Below are 19,547 nucleotides of genomic sequence, written 5' to 3' on the forward strand. Positions count from 1 at the left end.
TACTTCTTACACTATTCTTTGTCAGTTACTCTCATACATATACTTAAATTTAAAATGTCCATATATTTCTGCTATTTTTTATGTATCACAAATTCCTGTAACAGTTAAGTGATGTTTAATGGATTTGTAATGCTGTAAACGGTATTTGAATATGTTATGTATGGATACTCTTTTTTATCTTGGTGAACTTGACAAAAGTAAAGACATTTCTATTTCAATATTATTTAACGACCTCAATCACTAAAATTTAGAATCCAAAGATGTAGGGTTCAAGAACAGGAGTGAAAAATACCACCACATTGACACTTAGAAATTATTGCTGATTTAACACTGCTATGTTGTGCACAGGAGTATACGTAGACTCTCCAACTGACTTTGTGGTGGACTCTAGAGCTATCAGCAAGGCAGATGATGGGAAGGTGACCTGCACCATCACCAATCCCTCTGGAAACTGCACAGAGAATCTCATTACTCCCCTTGCTGATGGCACCTATCGTATTAGCTACACTCCCTTTGAGGAGGGTGAGTACTTTTTATTACGAACTAAACAAATCTTGTGATTCATTGATAACTTATATAACTTAGTTATATTTATAATATTCATAGTCTTATTCTCTGCGCTTGCAGGGCAGGACTTTCATTACTTGCTCTGTCAATGCCTGAGCATGTAAGTCAGTAATTTTTATATGCTGTAAAGGTGTAATTTCAACTATAGATAGAATTTTACTAGAAAGATTCAATATAAATTAAGATGCTTCATCAAACAGTAGTCTTAACTAATTTTGCATTTAATATCCTGACTTTTTAATAGTTTTAATATTTTTAATCTTATTAAATATATTATATGCAGTGTGTAACAAACCCCTCTACAGTGCAGTGGTTTAGTTTGTAAATCTGCTTACATTAAATTTTCAGGGAGCAACTACTTTCTTGGTACCAGAGAACCCTAAAGTAATGTTTAGTAAAACAAAAATAATTTCTCCCCAATATAGTATAGAGAAAACTTAAAATATTATTTAAATTTCCTTCCTTGACACTCTATTTCAAATTCAAGCAGTAGTCTAAAAGGATTACACACACAAAATCTTTAATAATATCTTTACATAAGAAGGTGTATTAACAAAACTAATGACATTGAGAGTAGTTAAGAAATGTCTTTAATGAACAGACTTTCATAATATGTTACTATCAAAATAGGGTGCAAGTCTTATGATATGTTTAATATACAAGTTGTATGTACAAGTGGTATGTTAATTTTTTAAACAAGAGATTAAAGTCCACATGAACACTTCCCTGCTGCAGTTACATCGTCTATGTGTATGTATGGAGTGATAAATTCAAGGTGGTCACCATTAGGATTTCAGAAAGTATTAAGTTTATAGAAAAGTTTAAATTGGGAGCTTTAATTTCATTTTTATGGTTACTACAATTAGGCAGTTACAATTTTAAATTTGGTCACCATTTTCCAATATGGCAGTCAACTTTAATATTTTTTATGGAATCCTTATTTTTCTGACAGATTTGGTTTAATTTTCAATTCTAACACCTTTTTATTCTTGGCACTATTTGGATGTATTTAACAGTTTAGCCGCTAGAAGTGCTGAAATTTTCAGAAACCTTTTTTTTCAAGATATTAAAGATGCATGTAACATTTGAAAAAGTTTAACTCATCGTGGAATATTTTCTAAGTGGAATGTTAGAAAGCTGTAGAAATTTCACAAATACTTTATTTCATACAAATTACTGTTAAAAGTAATTATTTGTGATGACTTAATTATGACTTAAAGCAGGTTTTCAAAGTGATCTCCATCTTCATACATATATGCATGCGCTCTCATGTACTTACAGATGTTGGTAAAGTGTTATGGTGAATGTTAGACAAAATTTCAATCATTTTATTCTATGTTTGGGCTATTACACTATCTGGGAAGTAATATTCAGAAAGTCTGTAGCTGAGTAAGCATTGTTTGCCTTGCCGGAGCTCCGTTTTGTTGGAACATAAGTTGCATTCTCACATTCAGGGTAAATCAGCAATAGTGGGCAGCAAAACTTCTAATAACTGAAGTAGAGGGCTCTATAAGACTCCCGTGGTAAAAATGGACATCCAAGACATGATTAACCAATATAGAGCAAAAATCTAAGTTGGTGATCATGCTCTCTTACAACCAGAAGGTTTTTTGTTGACCAGTAATGGCTGGTTTGATTCTGGTTCTTTAATAACTTGAAAAAGGAATTTCTGAAACTTTAAGTGCTTCTAGTGGCTAAACGGTTCAGTATAAGTCATCTTTATTGCACATTAAAAAACATTTATACAGAAAAGGTGCATTATCAATAAATATATGTTAAAATATTAATGTAAATTAAGTTTATAGCAAAGAGACTGAACTAAGTAATAAAATATACTGGTTACGTGTTGAAATTTTATTTGACAATAAATTAAAATGCATAAAGAATAAATACATTTGATATAAATAAATACTATATTTATAAACTAGTTTTAAAAAAATCCAACACTTAGTAAAGGACAGATTTATACATGTGCTCTTGAATTAAAAGCCAAAAACTCTTAAACACTATAAAAGCAATATATCAAAATAACAACAAGAACAAAAAAAGCCTTATTTCATGTTAAACCCAGATTCGTTAGAAAAATATTCATTAGCTTTCCATAAGAAATTTCAAAGTTGACTGCCATATTGGAAAATGGAGACTGAATTTTAAATTTTTAATTAAGTAACTGTAATAAACGTAAAAAATAACGTAAAGTTTCTAATTTAAAGTTGGCTGTAAAATTAACACTGTCTGAGATCCCAATAGGTGCCACCTTTAGTTGAGCACTCTGTATATTTATATTTGTATTTATAGACATAGTCTTCCAAGAAGAGGCAGATTATACAGATCAGTGTAGGGGAAACATGCTTCATATAATTTTACTTGGAATTCTAGCATTAGTAGAACTTAGAATCAAAATAACTAAATTATCTATACATGTAAATGTTTTATTACTGTAAACTCTACACTTTACAATACGTACACACCAAGTCAATGGTCACAATCAGCTTTAAAAGCACATGAATTCAGTTTAGTATTAACATTTCAGTAAAAAAGTATTATTTTGTTACCAAGAGTTACAATTAGTTGTATACATGATTTATTAATAATTCTGTCTAATTCAATTCATGACATTAAATATTTCGTCTTATCAGTTTACAACGCAGATAAAAATAATATCTAGGTAAACATTGTTTCATTTCACAGGCCAACACACAATTGATATCCTGTATGATGGACTTCCTATCCCTGGTTCTCCATTTGTGGTGAACGTACGCCGTGGTTGTGACCCATCAAAGTGTCGAGCCTATGGCCCAGGTTTGGAACACGGGCTGGTTGACAAGAGTAATGCATTCACTGTTGAGACTAAAGGTAAGTTATGAGAAAGTAGTGGAGGTGTTTGATTGGGATATGGTTATTTTTTAAGCATTTAAGACGATTCAGTAGTTGCTAAAGAAATTGGAGATGAGTCCAATATAATGATTGAAATGTCTTTTTAGTGGATTAATCATAATTGAAATATTATTTGTGCTTAGACTTATGTAATTATTTATTACCATGTGTAATTGTCATAACCAACCAAAGATTTAATTTAGTTTGCTGATGTGATAAGGTGAGTTGCCAACCATTCAGCCACTAATGCGAATCTAAAATAACCTTTCTAGTCTATCCGAACTTGGGATGTTTGGAGAAGGAAGAAAGGAATAGGATTAGACAAAGGGGGTTTGGTCTTGCATAGAGGCTCTCCGATGGAAGTTCAGATATGGGGTGGGTGTATAGTCCATCTATAATATCAGATCTTAGTAGAAGTTTGGTAGATCCCTGCACATGGTTTTCTAGGCTAAATCTATGTTGAATATTAGCTGTACTTATATGGGACTGGCTAAGCATTACATTGATCAATACATACTGATTATATCTTATGGCTAGGCTGTTCTTATGGCCCTTAACTCAACAGAATTCACATCAGCAAGTCTGATATGGGAATGTTTTAAGGCTTTATCTACTCTAGCTAGTTTTAATTCAGTAAATATTAATTTTAAATCAAGTAAAATCAAAATCTGTATTGTCTTTAGGCATATAACAATCGACATGGTCATAATTTTATGTTACAAATCATAACTTGTGCTGAGTGCCCCTCGTTGCAGTGCCAATTTGCTGAAGATCGCCCTACGTTGACTGCGTCAATTTGTCGCGAGATCTGCCCGTCGTAGTTGTGTCAATTTGCTGTGTCGGTTTTTTAGTGTTGTTGACGCCCCATGTAGTTGTGCGCCTTTTTGTTACCAGTCCCACGTTGCTGTACCATTTTGCTCCGGATGGTGTTGGTCGCCATCTTGCTCAAAATCTGCCCAAAGCTAGCTGCGTTCCCTTGGTACTGCTTGAAACTCTGCCACCTTCCAGATAAACAAATTGCTGTCCCAATCCTCTCCCAATCACTACTCAAAATGTGCTCCCTCTCATTGGTGATGTAAATTACTTCGTGTTAGCTAACTCATACTATTCCAACTTAATACCAAATTACTATTAAATTTGAATGTCTGTGGTGTTGTCACCAACAACAAGTCTATGTCTATCTCAGGTTTTTAAATAGGTTGAGTAGTGGTTAAAAAATTTAATATCACTCCATTAAAGTTCCTATCACACTTTTTTATAAATGGGATACTCAAAGAAAAGTCAAACCAAGTGACCTTGACATTAATTTATTCCATATTACACTGTCCATACATATATAATTCCACTCACCTTGCTTTGATAATTTAAGAGTCTAACATAATATCCTATCCTTCATTAAAATTTCAATACACCATATTACAGTTTCCTATTAATCTCACCACTACTATCTCAGGAGAATCCACACAACCTCCTTGCTTCAAGTCTGGAAAGAGAAGACGGAATCTCCGTATAAAACTACACATACCGACTCAAAACAATACTCATCCCCTCTCCCGTTCAAATCAGCGTCTTCACGAATAAATATAATTTGATTCTTTTCTTATAATTGTCGAAATTTATCACGTTTACTATAATTAATCAATTTAAGTCTTTCTATTTTCTTTTTATTATTTTCTCAAAGCTTTTTATTTAAATTTTTAGCAACATGTGCTTTATGACGTCATCAATATACAAGTCATTTATCCCACAATTGGCTTTTCTGCGTAATTCTATTTAGTACTTTTGTAAAACACGAATTTTGGTTATGTTTACTTCATTTTAATTAATCAAATCTTTTCCCGTATAAAGTTTAATATATTTCTTCGTTATTAATTAAATAAATCTCAATTCCGACAACATGTGATTCACTGACGTCACAGTCTGCCGATTCACTGACGTCACAGTCTGCCAATTCCCCGTGAATATTCAAATGTCATAATTTGACCTGTTACACTTGTCATAGTTAATGTTTATACTACTTAAGTAGTACTAGACTAGTGTAAATTGATAATATAAAACTTCATTTTGCTATATGTAATTCTTAAATTAAAACAACATTGATGAATATCAAATAAAATCTTAAACTAAATTAATGAACTAAAATAAATAGTCAATAAATAAAATAGATAAATCCTACATATTTAACAGACTTACAAAACATTTATTTCTGAATTTGGCATGTTTAAAAATTCATCAATACTACAGAAGGGATGAGCAGCCAGCCATCTATGTAACTTATATTTAAAGAGACTAAAAGATAAATCTATGTTTGAGAGTGATAACTTATTATATAGTCTAATACACATTATAGTATGACTAGATCTAATTTTTTCCAATATTGTAAAGGATTTTTTTCCAATGTTGTATTCCTGATAATACCTTTTTTGGCCTGAACCAAATGCTTGTGGCATATGTTTGTCAAATGCTTACCAAGCTATTGAAAAACGATTTATAGACAACCATTGTCGTTGTTGCAGGATTTTCTCTGGATAGATATTTGGTTACAAATGTAACTTTGATAATTATAACTTTTTGTCAATGTAGGTATTATGTTAAATATTCTGGAATGTTATACAATGCTTATTTAGTATAATGGGGCTTGTAGGTGCTGGGACAGGGGGACTGGGTCTCGCCATTGAGGGACCCTCTGAAGCTAAGATGACTTGCCAGGACAACAGAGACGGGTCCTGCTCCGTGGAGTACCTGCCTACAGAGCCCGGCGAGTATGATGTGAGCATCAAGTTCTCAGATCAGCACATCCCTGGATCACCATTCAAGGTAATACAAGTTTATATCTATTGGAAAGATGTATTTTCCAATTTTTTTGTTACAATTCCTGATCTTTACAAAACATTTCCTGGTTCTCAAATATAATATTTATTTCTGACTTATGTTTAACAATATAGGGTGTTCTAATGTTATAAGTGTATATACTGGTAATCTTCTGGTTAGTTTATTGAATGCTAATCATTTTTAGCTATGTAAAATAAATGGAACCACATAGCTTGTACAAAATTTGTTGTGTTAATTTTACAATTCCACAAAGTAATCATAGACAGTTGTTGCCTGTTCCTACTACAACCAAGTAAATATAGTATTTATCCCAACTGCTTCATTGTCTTAAAGCATTGCTAAGAATACATGACTATTGACATGAAATTACTTTCAATCAAAGTCTTATTGAAGCATTACAAAATATACACCAGTTGAATACACACATGCTTTCCTGATAACCCTGCCTCATCAACCTTATGTCAGAATTTGTGAATACAACATATTTAACCCTTTTAGACCACAGGTTTCCAAATTGTTTATCCATGCCTTAAAGACCATCCAGTTTTTTACTCAAATTGTCATCTTTTGTGGGGACAAATGTACCTTAGCACTGATAGATATATAAAAAACTATACAACTAATAACTTATACTAATAACTTGCACAAATTAAAACTATAAATATTGCAGTTTGTGTAGAGGAAAAGTGTTGCTGACCCAAAGTCAATATCTATTGTTTACAAAAACTCAATATTTGTTTCCACAAATTTGAAAAATAACAAAAAATGTTGAAATTTTTTATGTATATTTATTTTCAGGTTAATTTTTAGCAAATTTCAAGCTATTAATAAGAGAAGAAATAATGACAACAGTAAAAATCTGAAATTGTTAATTAATAACAAACATTTTAACATAGGCATTGACTTGTTTTATCTTTTTTCAAATATCTTTTAATAATTTTGAAACATCATCATTCAATGTAAACACACTAAGCAATAATGTAAACAAACTTAACATAATTTTACTTCAGATTTTGGGTGTCAGGACTGCTCGTTGAGTGTCAGGTGTAGCAAATAAGTGTTGCCAACTGCATAATTTCTTTTTTCTCACATTGTCGATCACTACTCATTATAAGATAGTTCACTGTGAGCAGATTATATATAAACAAACTCAAAATAACGTCAGGAAACTGGTTATATGATATTAATCAAGACAGGAAGCGAGTGTTACCGGATATCGTAAAAGCTAGTGGTGCCATTGTGCAATATCTTCTTTCTTACACTGTTGCCGATTACATCATTACGGAATTAAAAAACAATTAACAATATGAAAACTATTAAAAGGGATGGTTTCAAGATTTTATTCATAAAAATATGAAATATAAATATTCATTAGTTTTACTTGATATAAAAATTAATTATGAACTTTTTCATGACTTACAACCCAAAACCAATATACTTAGTTGGTCATGAAAGGGTTAATTACAAATCTATTTAATCAACCTCATTATTGCATCAGAAATACACCAGCTAGAAATACATAGGCTTTTCTGGTACTTCTGTTTCATCGGCCTCATGTCAGGATTTGGGAATACAACAGATTTTAATTACAAAACCTATCTCACCAGCCTCATACTGGTATTTAAAATATATCAATTGAAAATACACCAGTTGAAAATATACCAGCTTCACAGGTAAATCTTCTCACCAGCCTCCATATATTGGTAACAAACAACTGATACCTCTCAACTGTGACATGTTTGGCGCTTCTGGCTTGTGCTCGTTTATGCGTTAACGGATTTTGTTGACAAAACTACCATTAAAGTTATAATAAAAATGTCAAAATGGTTGGTATGTAGTAAATGTTTTAAAACTATACCGGTTTTTTTCTTATTTGACTTTAAAAACTTTGAACAGACGCCATTTTGGTAATATTAAGGAAAATAACACAATATTAAAAAATTGTTTCTTATTTATTCAAATTTATGTGCCAAATTTCGTTTCTTTAGCTTAACTAGTTTTAAAAATAATAATTTTGTTATTGAAATACAAAATGGCGGCTAGCGGCTAAACGAGACATTTTTCTACCTATGCATATACCTGTATATGATATTTTTTGTTTATAATAATGAGTACTATCACCCACATAAGTTTGTGAGACCCTTTTGTGAACACTCTGTATATATAATGCTAACTCATCTACTTGAAATACTAAAGTCTCTCTTTTAAATATGTAATAAGAATATTGCTTAAATCTTGTACCGTTGGTCTGCCACCTTTCTTGTAACCACATGTTTCAAATCCCAAGGAAAATTTGAAAAATCAAAGCCATTACACTTTGATGTATCATTATATTCACAGAATATAATAAGAGTTTCATTTGATAAAACCTTGTAAATGGTTACATGCTGTTTATTAGGTGGTGGACATAATTAATTCCTTAATAAATCTTAAAACTGAAAAAAGTCATTAAGGAATTCATGGGCAGTAAAATAAAAATAATATTTATCTAATTATTGTTTATGTATTATGTTCTGTGATCAGGTAAATGTTGATGCTCCTCTGGACCCAACCAAAGTACAAGTGTATGGCCCAGGAGTGGACCCAGAGAATGTCAGGGAAAGAGTGCCTACCACCTTCAAGGTTGACACAACCAAGGCAGGAAAAGGCCCAGTTCAGGTCCTTCTACGAAGTGATAGAGGTTAGTAACAATAATATTTAAAATTGGTTATGTTTAAAGTTTTTAAATGTATAATTACCACTGGCTTTAATAAAAGGGCTGAATTTGTTTACATTGCAGAAATTTATTAGCTTAAGGAGAATTTTTAATTATTTAGGTCAATTTGAGAAGATATGTACACAATTACGTACAGATAAAAGGAATAACTATTAAAATGTCCTAACTTCAAAAAACAGTGTAGAATGCAATTCAAAGATGTTTGACTCTTAAATTAATAATTGGGAAAAATGTATCATATGAAAGGCAATATATTTGTGCTAACATAAAATAATTTGAATATAATCATAGAAGAATTAAACGATTTATTCTTTGAAAACACACTTGATACGTTACGAACATGTAATATGTAAAATAGTATAGATTAGATTAAAGAGGGGTATATAAAAGACTCTTAGTTCCTAAGTGTCGACCTAAGCTTATTGTGCACCCCAAGTTCTGCTACTAGGGTCTGCCTACCCCTTGTACCTTCAACCAGATCCAAGAGCCTCTGTCCAATGTTGATGTTGAATTCATCACCTGGCTGTGAGATTCCAAATAGTTTGCTTCTACTTAACCTCAAGCCTCTCACAATCTTAAATAATGTGTTTAGTAGTCTCCTCCAGCTGGTTAGGTAGTCTACACATAGGGTCTTCAGTAGTGAGTCCCAAGGTGTGCAAGTGTTTCCTGAATTAACCGTGTCCAGTAATAAGAGAAATTACTTGTATTAGAAGGTCTTTGTTTAGCGTCATCAGTCAGTTTGTGAACTGGGTGTTAGTGCCTCTAATGAGCTTCTTGTCAATTGATTGTCCAGAGAAGCTAAGCTACTGATTACAGTGCTTATCTATGAACCATTTCCTAATAGCTTGGTAAGCAGTTGATATGCTTCAACCACAAGCAGGTTCAGGTCCAAGAAAATGCTTCTTTGAGCCATTTCTTGCTAAATCGTCAATGAGTTAATTGCCCCTAAAACGTCCAGGAACACAACTTATATGTACTGGATTATGTCTAGCCAGAACAGATAGTCTTAAAGCATTCTCACACCAGCCTTGAAGTAATTTCTTTCGAGTTTAAGGCAGCCTAGCTATCACTATACGTTGACTAACATTATTCATAGTCAAACCTATATTCACTCAAGCTAGAATAGATATATTTCAGCCTGAAAGACTGTTAAAATAGGTTAACTAAAGTAAAGCTTAAAATACAAACAACAGCATAAAAAATCAAACATGTTGATATTCATAGGTTGTTTATCCTGCTTACAGTGAAGAGGCTAAGTCTTTCTGACAAAATTACAGCATTTATAACTCACCAAACCTGCAAGGTGTTTAATTTTAATTAATGTTAAACTTCTGCATGACTTTCAGCTGTTAACGTTTTTAAATAGCCACTCTAAAAATGAAGTGCTGTAATGCACTATTTCTTTATTCAAAAAAATTTAGTAAAACTCTTGCTGTTAGAGATCCCTAAAATGAATGAATGAATGAAACATTATTCCTAAATATATGAAGTACTTCACAATTTTTCAAGTTTGGTTAAAAAAAACAACAGAATAAATTGTTGATTGTTTAATAAATGTGCTTGTTTTAAATAAAGTGGTTTACATGTAATACTAAAACTGTTTACTTACAATGACATATATAACATTATTGTGGTGATCTTGGGAATCAACTGACATAGGAGCAGGCCTGTACATCTATCTGCTGTGTTGCATTAAGGGAAATATATTGGTATTTTTTGTGTTAAATCATCTTATTAATACTTGCTTTAATTACATTAAACAATTTATCAATGGATTATCAACAAAGATATAAACAAAGAAAAGTAAAGAAGAAAATGAAAGAAAAAATTTTGATGTGTCATGTTGTGAAACTAAATATTTAATTATATTAATAATATTGTAAGAGATTACTTTATTGACTCTTATAAACCAGAAAAGGCATGAAACATGGTTAAGCATTATTACTCAGTACCGTAGTGTGAATACCTTGTTTGAAAAGTATATGATGAGGAGCACAAAATGACTAAAGACCTGGTAGAGGAGGCTAAGAACAAAGCTAATACACGAACATATATAGACAATTGTTATCTACTTGACAGTTCTAATTAAAAGATTTGTCTACGTGTAGCCTCAGCCCCCTCACCACATCCTATAGTTTGGTTGCAGGAACCTCAAACACGTTAATGCTATACAGGCTGTAGATTATGGGTACTATCGCTCTTTCAACTTCAATTTGAGAATCTGTTAACAGTATTAATGCAGGCAGTGTTTTGAAAGATTCTGTTAAAATAATTAACACTTCTTTTTCATCCCTGGAACAGTGCCATTCATTTCAGTTTCAGAAAAAAATACTTTTTAAAATGTTATCCTCATTGTTATATTCTCATTAACTGTGTTCCATATTATATGGTTTTTAGATGTGCTACTAAATGCACAATTTTGTTATAAAAACCTAGTTTCTATTCTTTTATTAATGCCTTTTATTTTATTGTTTTGGCAGTGATAATATCGTTTAATGTTGGTTTTTGTTCTATAATTTTATATGATAACCAGTACTGTTTATATATTTTATTAAGTTAGTTTTGACCTTCATTAAAAAGGAAAGAACTGTGTACATATTTAAAAATGATAAAAATATGACTCTTAACTTAAAACATTGTTGTACAGGACCTTTGCCCCAGCCTGAGGTGGTGGACAATGGAGACGGAACATACAATGTCAGCTACACACCTCCGGCCGAAGGATCAGTTGTTAAGGCCTATGTCAAGCACAATGATAAGGAAATTCCTCAAAGGTAAATGTTTTCACATTACAATATATCACATAAAGGAACCTATTTAAAATACAAATACTCAAGTCCTCATTTTCTCCTTCCCCATTTCTTTCTGTCCATTTCCTTTTATAATGCCAAAAAGGGTATCTGCTACAGTATAATTCTTAATCAGTAGTTTTGTATCAAAAAGCAATCTATGAAAAAATTGAGTAAGATTCTTTAAGGCTAGAGGAAACTACTGTGATAGATGTCTCTAATAACCCAAAATAGTACTGAAAAACTACTGAAAACTAAAATTTTACACTTAAAAATTATATTTATTTTTCAATAATAATTTCTCATTTATTATTAATTTTTTCGGCTTTATATTTTTGGACTTACCAAGCTATTGTCTGGAACCATAAACATTTTTATACAGACCCTAGTCATAGTCAGAGTTATAATTTAAAATGTTTGCACTTGTTCTCATGCAATATGAGAATTTTTTTCCAATATAATTAATGTATTGTTTCCATGTTATAAAACGCCATGTTTTAGCATACTATGTATTTATTTATCAAGTAAGGATTAAAGATGTTGCGTACTTAATCGGCAGATAAGGAGAATCATAAAAATAACAGTTTGACATGAAAGTGTTCAGATAATAGGTAAAATCTTAGGTATTTTCTTTCATAAAAATTTCCACAAATGAAGCAAGAGTGGACAAATGTAATTACATATTTTTAAACTAGTGGTGGAAGTGAATGAAAACAATCAGAATGATTATCTGATTATGACTTATTGTTATTTCAATAACGTGCCAGTAAAAATAGCTGTTGATAACCTGAATTTGTTAACACTGTGTTTATGATAAGCTTTCAAAATGCTTACTTAAGACTGAGAATCCAATAAAATCTCTTTGCTCCCATTTTTCACAGTATATCATCAATGTTAGTATTCTAAAAATTAACAATTTTTATTGAAACACAACTAGAAGTTGTGTCAATAAATAAATAAAATAATAAATACATAAAAAATTTACTTTGAATTGATTAAATACTAATTTAACTTTTTCCAGCCCATTCCAAATGAAAGTGAAACCACGCTGTGAACCCAAGAAGGTGAAGGTTTCCGGTCCTGCCCTATCTGACAAGGGCGTGCCTGCCTCCATCCCAACTGACATTATCATTGACCCCACTCAAGCCGGCTTTGGTGATCTTGAAGTCAGAGTAGTGGTGAGATATTATTATATAATTTTGTTGTATAAAAATTAATGTTTTACAAGGGTGGATTATAGCTTTACCATGTAAATGTTAGGAAAAAGGATACAACTTCGAAGACAGTAGGCAAATGTGTAGGCATTTTTTCTAGTAGATTACAGCTCACCATTGTATTGCCCCACAGAGAACACATTGTTCTAAACACCCAATTAGATTTTGAATCCTGGTAGAGTAAAAGTGTTTATCTTGAATTTGTAACACAGTCATCACAGTATTTCATGTCTTCATTATAAGATTAAAACCATATCTGATGTCCTGAGAAATATTTTTCTGTAAATAATATATATAAATCACTAGGAATTTAACCTGTGTTGCAAGGGAAATAAGGATATCAACTAAAAAGTGCATCTATTAATGTTTTTATGTTCATGTGGCTGAAGTGAGGTAGTGTTGATATTATTATTGTGTAGCAAATACTGTTGCCAGTCTACTCTACTGTATCTGAATCTCTCTTTGAATATTTGAAATGTTTCCCAAAAATAATCAGAGCTTAATAGTGTGTCTTTCAGTATACATTCTGCATGAACAAGGCCTCTACAATCCCAAAGTTGAGCACAAATTTATCTTTTGAAGGATTGTTTTACTTTCCATAATTTGGCTTAAAATGGGTGTAGTTATTCCATTGATGTTTTAAATTCCGGAGTGATGGATCCATTATTCATTATGCCATTATTTGGCAAATTTGCTCTAAAATGTGCATTTCAGTGATAAATATTCAGAAATTCATGAAGGCACTCTTATAATTTCTTTTTATTTCCTCAGTAATTTTAAGCATTTAATGGTATCAAGCAACCAAAATACATTCCACAGCAACGTCATCATCAAACAGTGTTGAAATGAACATTATTATTGCCGAACATACCACCAGACATTGGTGATGCCAAGAGGAACATAGCCTTCTGTGATCACATCATTTTGTGATCAAAACAAAACGTTAGTAGAGATTGATTGGTTTTTTTGTTTTCACTCCAAATGTTATGGTTGGCTGATTACATGGTAAGTCTTAATGACACCATGTGAATAATTGTGTGATGATATGAACTAGTCTACCCTCAATAGCATTGTAAAAAATGGTGTTCTTTTCATTATCCTTTACTATTATTTTAGTTTTATAAAACAAAAGTTGCCCCAAATAGGGAGCCAAGCTCATATTTTTAGGTTGAAGAAAATTACAATATTTTAACTGAGCAGAAGTGTAACACAACTGTTTTCATGAAATCGTTGCTATGTAAGAGTGGGCCTCAATCAGAGTGACTGTACTTTTATTTATTTTCTTTCTACAATTAATTGTCGTATATAAGAGCCTGGCCTGCACTTCCGTAGTTAAAGTCATCATTAGTAACTAATGTTCACTAATAACTGTAGCTTTGCTTAGAATAATAACTTGGAGCTTAGGACGAGTTTTCAGTGTTGAGAAGATAACTTTGTTTTAGGGTCCTGACAATTATCCTCGCAAAGTGAAGGTTGTGGAGAATGCAGATGGCACATATAAAGCGTCATTCGTTCCTGATGACTGTGGTCGGTACAAGGTCACTGTTAAGTATGGTGGCAAGGAGATTCCTACATCTCCCATCCCGATACAGGCCTATGCTACTGGCAGTGTGAGTAATTCTCATATGTAGAGATGGTCTTAGATAAGTGATACTAGATAAAAAAACTTGAATGCTATTATAGGTGGTTATATATCAAATATCTTACTCATGAGATTATCTTTTACTTTAGAAGTATTGTATAAATCTGTACATTATAAATTTTCAATAAATCATCCTTGAAACAATAAAACAAACGATTGAACAGCACAACTATGAATCAGATGTGATGAAACTATAACTTTGTTCCTGTTTTTAACTAGCAAAACAGAATTAATAGTAATTTAAAATTTGACGTTAATATTGGTTGTTTTAGGCGGATGAGTGTAAGATTACAGAAGGCATCCAGAAGACGTTGTTGAGTGGTGAGGAGTATTGTATCACTGTCAACGCCAAGAATGCAGGCCGAGGAGCAGTCACATGCAGGATTCGCTCCACATCTGGCAGGTTAGTCTGTTATAGGTACTAATAAACATTTAAGTCTGATCCCTATCTCTACATAACACTTCTAGGGTGTGATCCCTTTGCAGTGGTAAGAAGAAATGTTTATAGACATGGTACTGAAAACTATATGTATTAGAATTTAACTATAGTGAATTTGAATGAAAAGAAATTAAATATTGTAAACTTAATAACTATAAAAGGTATCGAAATAACGAACACTACCACCATAGCAAAACATAATAGTACCTACTAAACATAAACATAATATGGAATTTAGCTTACATAATATTTGGTTATTACACAGTCTGCATCATTAAAGACTGGCTCCTCTTGAGAATCTTAATAATAAATTAGGCCGTGTTACTAAGTAATACAAGAGATTACAATGCAGAATGACCGGGCAGAACACGACGCATAGATTGGTAATATCAGACACAACCGATAAGAGATGCTTATTCATTGGCGGGCTGGGAAACTGTTGTGGAGTAGATTGCGCTATCAAGGGTAGCACCTGCCTTACAAGATATATTCTATATTAAGATTTTCTATTTGATAGAAGTTTAATGGTTTGATACGCTCAGACTAAAATATCTTTGAATTAAAATATATTATCCTTGGATTATTAGCAATAAAATTTTGTTGACCTACTTAGTCTTATTTCACTTCTCTTGATATATTTTTATCTTAACCAATAAATAAAGAAGCATTGACTAGGAGAGGTTATTGAATTTTAACATTTTCATGTTGATTTAAATGATACATTGTTCATTACTGGGCTTAATGAGTTTAACCCGAGTGAATGACCTATAACTGATCGGAACTATAATAATTCATTCTGGCCTTAGCAGCTAACAAAGAGACAGTTTTATAACCCAGATCTCTTGTCCAACTCTGGGAGTTATGAGTTCTCTAGACCGGTTTGTAGTAAATCTTTGGCAATAAATCAAGACAAGATTTTACTGGAATTGGCAGATGTGCTCATTCATAGCTCTCTTAGTTTGATGTGTTATATAATCTTGGAGAGTTATGGTTTTCCTGGCAGGTTTATAACTAATTCTAAGCAACTATTTTGGGTTCTGCTTTGTGTTGGGGTTTCCATTTAAATAGAACAATTATTTCTGAAATTAACAGCGCATGCCTGAAAGTATAGTATATACAGGTGTGTCCCACGAGTAACCCAACAAACTTCTCAAGTGGTTTCTCTCATAAAAATAATGTCACCATAAAAAAATATCTGTTTCGCTTTATTTCCGTCCTTTCCCAAAAAATCAAGCAAAATCTTTCACTAGCCGATCTATGAAATCAATCTTTCAAAATCTTTATAAAGATTGACTGAGTAGGCATTGAATGGTATGAGCGTTTAAAGCATTGTCATCAAGCAAGACAATTTCACTAATAGTAGATTTATTTGATCATCATACAATTTTTACTGTCACCTACTTTCTAACCATTTCATCACTCATGAGACTATATGATTCCATGATAAATGCCAACTGATTTGATTTTTTGTGCACTCATTAATCTGATGGCTTTACAGACACTTTACACTTCACAGTCAGTGAGAAAGTCAATGATTTAAATATTTTTAACAATGAAAACAAACAATAAATTTATGTTACCTCCTGATGTTTTTATTGGTATCTCTGCAAAGCCAGCGGAATAAGGAATGTAGTATTCATGTCTGAAGAAGTGGCCATAGCTATAATAGCTATTCATACATGTTTCATATTTAAATACAATCCAGGATATAATTCTTGTGGCATATGAAGCAATGTTATTTTCCCATAAAAATGTTGTAGGTTTATAAGTATGTATATTTTATTTACAGTGAATTCAATAATGTAATATGTATCAAAGAAATTAATAAAACCATTCTATACCATCATTTATATTTCATATTTGAAGGTTAAACTAAATCTTTTCATCTAGTACAATTACGGTAATAGCTACAATAATATTAATAATAATAATATTTAATAGAATTTGGTGTAATAGATACATTTGAAATAGAAACAACAATTTAGAAAACTATCACCCCTGCCAGCATTGAATTACAAGTTTAAAAAAATACATTTTCTTGAGTAAAACATGGAATTAATTCACTTTCCACAACTCCAATATACTAGATATAATCAAAATATCACATCTACCAATGAGCATAGTTCATTGTAACTGGTGTTATCCAAATCGTGTTCCTTTGAGGTTTCAATGCACACTGGAAAGTGAATTATCCAAGTAAAAATGATTTATTAATAAATCTCTGGACATTTATTAAAATTTTTTTTGAACAAAATTGTAAGAAATTATACCCAACATAACTTGGATTTTTTCTTCGAAATGTAAGGAAAACAGTCCCGGCGGAGAAATTACTTTTTGCGATTCAATGTTTTTTGAAATTTTATATATATATATATATATATATATATATACAATTTTTCATATATATTATATTTACATAGTTTCGAAATCAGAGACAATATAGGTGAAATGGTAGTCTTATTGTCTCATCAGGTACTCAGGTCTGAAACACCATCAGATACCAGACGCTGCAATAAAAGGAAGGTGAAATGGAGCTAAACTCAAAATTCAATTGAAACTACCCTTCCTACCACAACTACATTATGTGTAGGAATTTCAGTTGTTCCACTGTGCTTAGATATCATGTCTATCTCATCGTAGTGCACTCAATTTATGTGTCTCTGATGTTGAAACGATGTAAATGTTTCGTTTTGAGCTTCTTTATCATCGACTTTCTTTGGATTTCTTCAGACGAACATGACTCCAGATTCCAGGAGTCAAGTCTGAGACAGCATCAGATACCAGACGCTGTAATAAACGGAAAGTGAACTGAAGCTAAACTCAACATTCAATTGAATCAACCCTTCCTGCCATAGCTATGTTATATCTACCAAAATGTTAGTAAAGGTTACCTGCCAAAGGAGCAGTATGAAGCTGAAACAATTTCATCCATGTGTCTGACAAAATAAGATTTTCCTTAAGATGTCAGTATAACCATCATCAAAGCAACACTGGTACAAATCGATTATGTTGGACTCATGAAGTTGATTTTATATTGCTGATGGATCATGAAGATTTTTAGAGATGGCTGAAGAGGACTGACATAATGCTGATGGACCGAGGACCATAGGAGTCAATCTCAAGTGACATTAGTGGAGATGACATTTTTATGAAGTCTGGATTGTATTAAGGGGAGACTTTTAAAACTATTGCTTTGAAAATAAAAAGGATCAAAGAGCCAAAAGAAACCAAAACAATTTTTGTGCTGGTCATCTGCTTCACCGATTGCCGCATTATGGTTTAGGGTTGCAAACGACAAGTGCTTTATCGCATCAAGGACATATCCAGTAGCAATCTGAATTAAGTACTGGTTAATACTGAACAACCTACTATGTGGCAATCACTTCCTTCCCTTTTATAAATTATTTTCTTAGATAGTATGTAGTTGCTAAAGATTTTCTGGTATGCAAATCTTTAAATGTGCTTTTCACATTTACCCAGGCTTATCCTAGTAGTAAAAGCTCTGTGACAGTTTAAGCTTTCAAATTGATGAGGAACTACAAGAACATGAACAGGTCCATCCAATAAAGTGAAGCTAGTAGCTCTGCCACCTGCTATTCTGTACCTATGAAATTTATATACCATAATGTGAGAAAGTTCATCCTTAAGCAATACTTATTAGAGCAGAGGTTAGATTTTAGGGTTTTCCATTTTGGGCCGGTAGATGTTGAGATGAAATAAAAGAAGCTATGTATGATATATTAACGAAATTTATTTTTCATATGAAAGGCCCATGTGTGCCATTATGTATGGAATATGACATCATTCAAATGTCCACCGCGGTTTCTCATAATGGTACGGATTTGAGTGGTCCAATTTTAAATTACTCTCCGGTTGAATTTGAGCGATGGCCTGGGTTATGTTGATCTTAAGTTCATCGGTTGATTAAGGCCTATTATCATAGACCTGCGACTTCAGAAAACCTCATAAAAAAGTCTAGGGGCGTCAAATCGCATGATCTTGGTGGCCAATTCACGTAAAATCTGCGAGAGATAACCATACCCTCAAATCGTTCATGCAAAATGTTCATAGTGTCGTTCGCTGTGTGGCACGTAGCGCCGTCCTGCTGAAACAAAATGTCGTTTACGTTCATATCTTTCAATTTGGACCATAATAAATCGGATACCATCGTTCTATAGCGTTCGCCGTTGACAGTGATGGCCTCTCCAACGTTGTTTTCAAAAAAATACGGACCAAACAGTAACTTTTTGTGGATGCATCGCTACCTGGTGAACCTCATGTGGGTTGGCGTTATCCCGTATACGGCAATTATGCTTTTTAACATAGCCATTCATCCAAAAATATGCTTCGTCGCTGAAGATAATTTTTCGGCCGAAATGAGGGTCCTCTTCTAAACGCTCCAAAACCACTCGGCGAACAAACGGCGTTGTCTATGGTCATAAACTTTGAGCTCCTGGGTCAGTTTGATTTT

General features: G+C 32.4%; 1 protein-coding gene across 4 annotated transcripts in view; it reads left to right on the forward strand.

The window, feature by feature from the left end:
- LOC124369271 (filamin-A) overlaps positions 1-19,547 on the forward strand; it is a 254,692-nt gene that overhangs the window by 124,637 nt on the left and 110,508 nt on the right. For all 4 annotated transcript variants that reach the window (XM_046827175.1, XM_046827177.1, XM_046827179.1 and 1 more), the window contains 8 exons: positions 349-522; positions 3,259-3,423; positions 6,089-6,261; positions 8,800-8,956; positions 11,640-11,766; positions 12,803-12,959; positions 14,438-14,605; positions 14,910-15,040. In XM_046827175.1, the coding sequence (XP_046683131.1) occupies positions 349-522; positions 3,259-3,423; positions 6,089-6,261; positions 8,800-8,956; positions 11,640-11,766; positions 12,803-12,959; positions 14,438-14,605; positions 14,910-15,040 (1,252 nt within the window). The remainder of the gene's footprint in view (positions 1-348; positions 523-3,258; positions 3,424-6,088; positions 6,262-8,799; positions 8,957-11,639; positions 11,767-12,802; positions 12,960-14,437; positions 14,606-14,909; positions 15,041-19,547) is intronic.

The sequence above is a fragment of the Homalodisca vitripennis genome, chromosome X, assembly GCF_021130785.1.
Source record: "Homalodisca vitripennis isolate AUS2020 chromosome X, UT_GWSS_2.1, whole genome shotgun sequence".
NCBI classification, from domain to species: Eukaryota; Metazoa; Arthropoda; class Insecta; order Hemiptera; family Cicadellidae; genus Homalodisca; species Homalodisca vitripennis.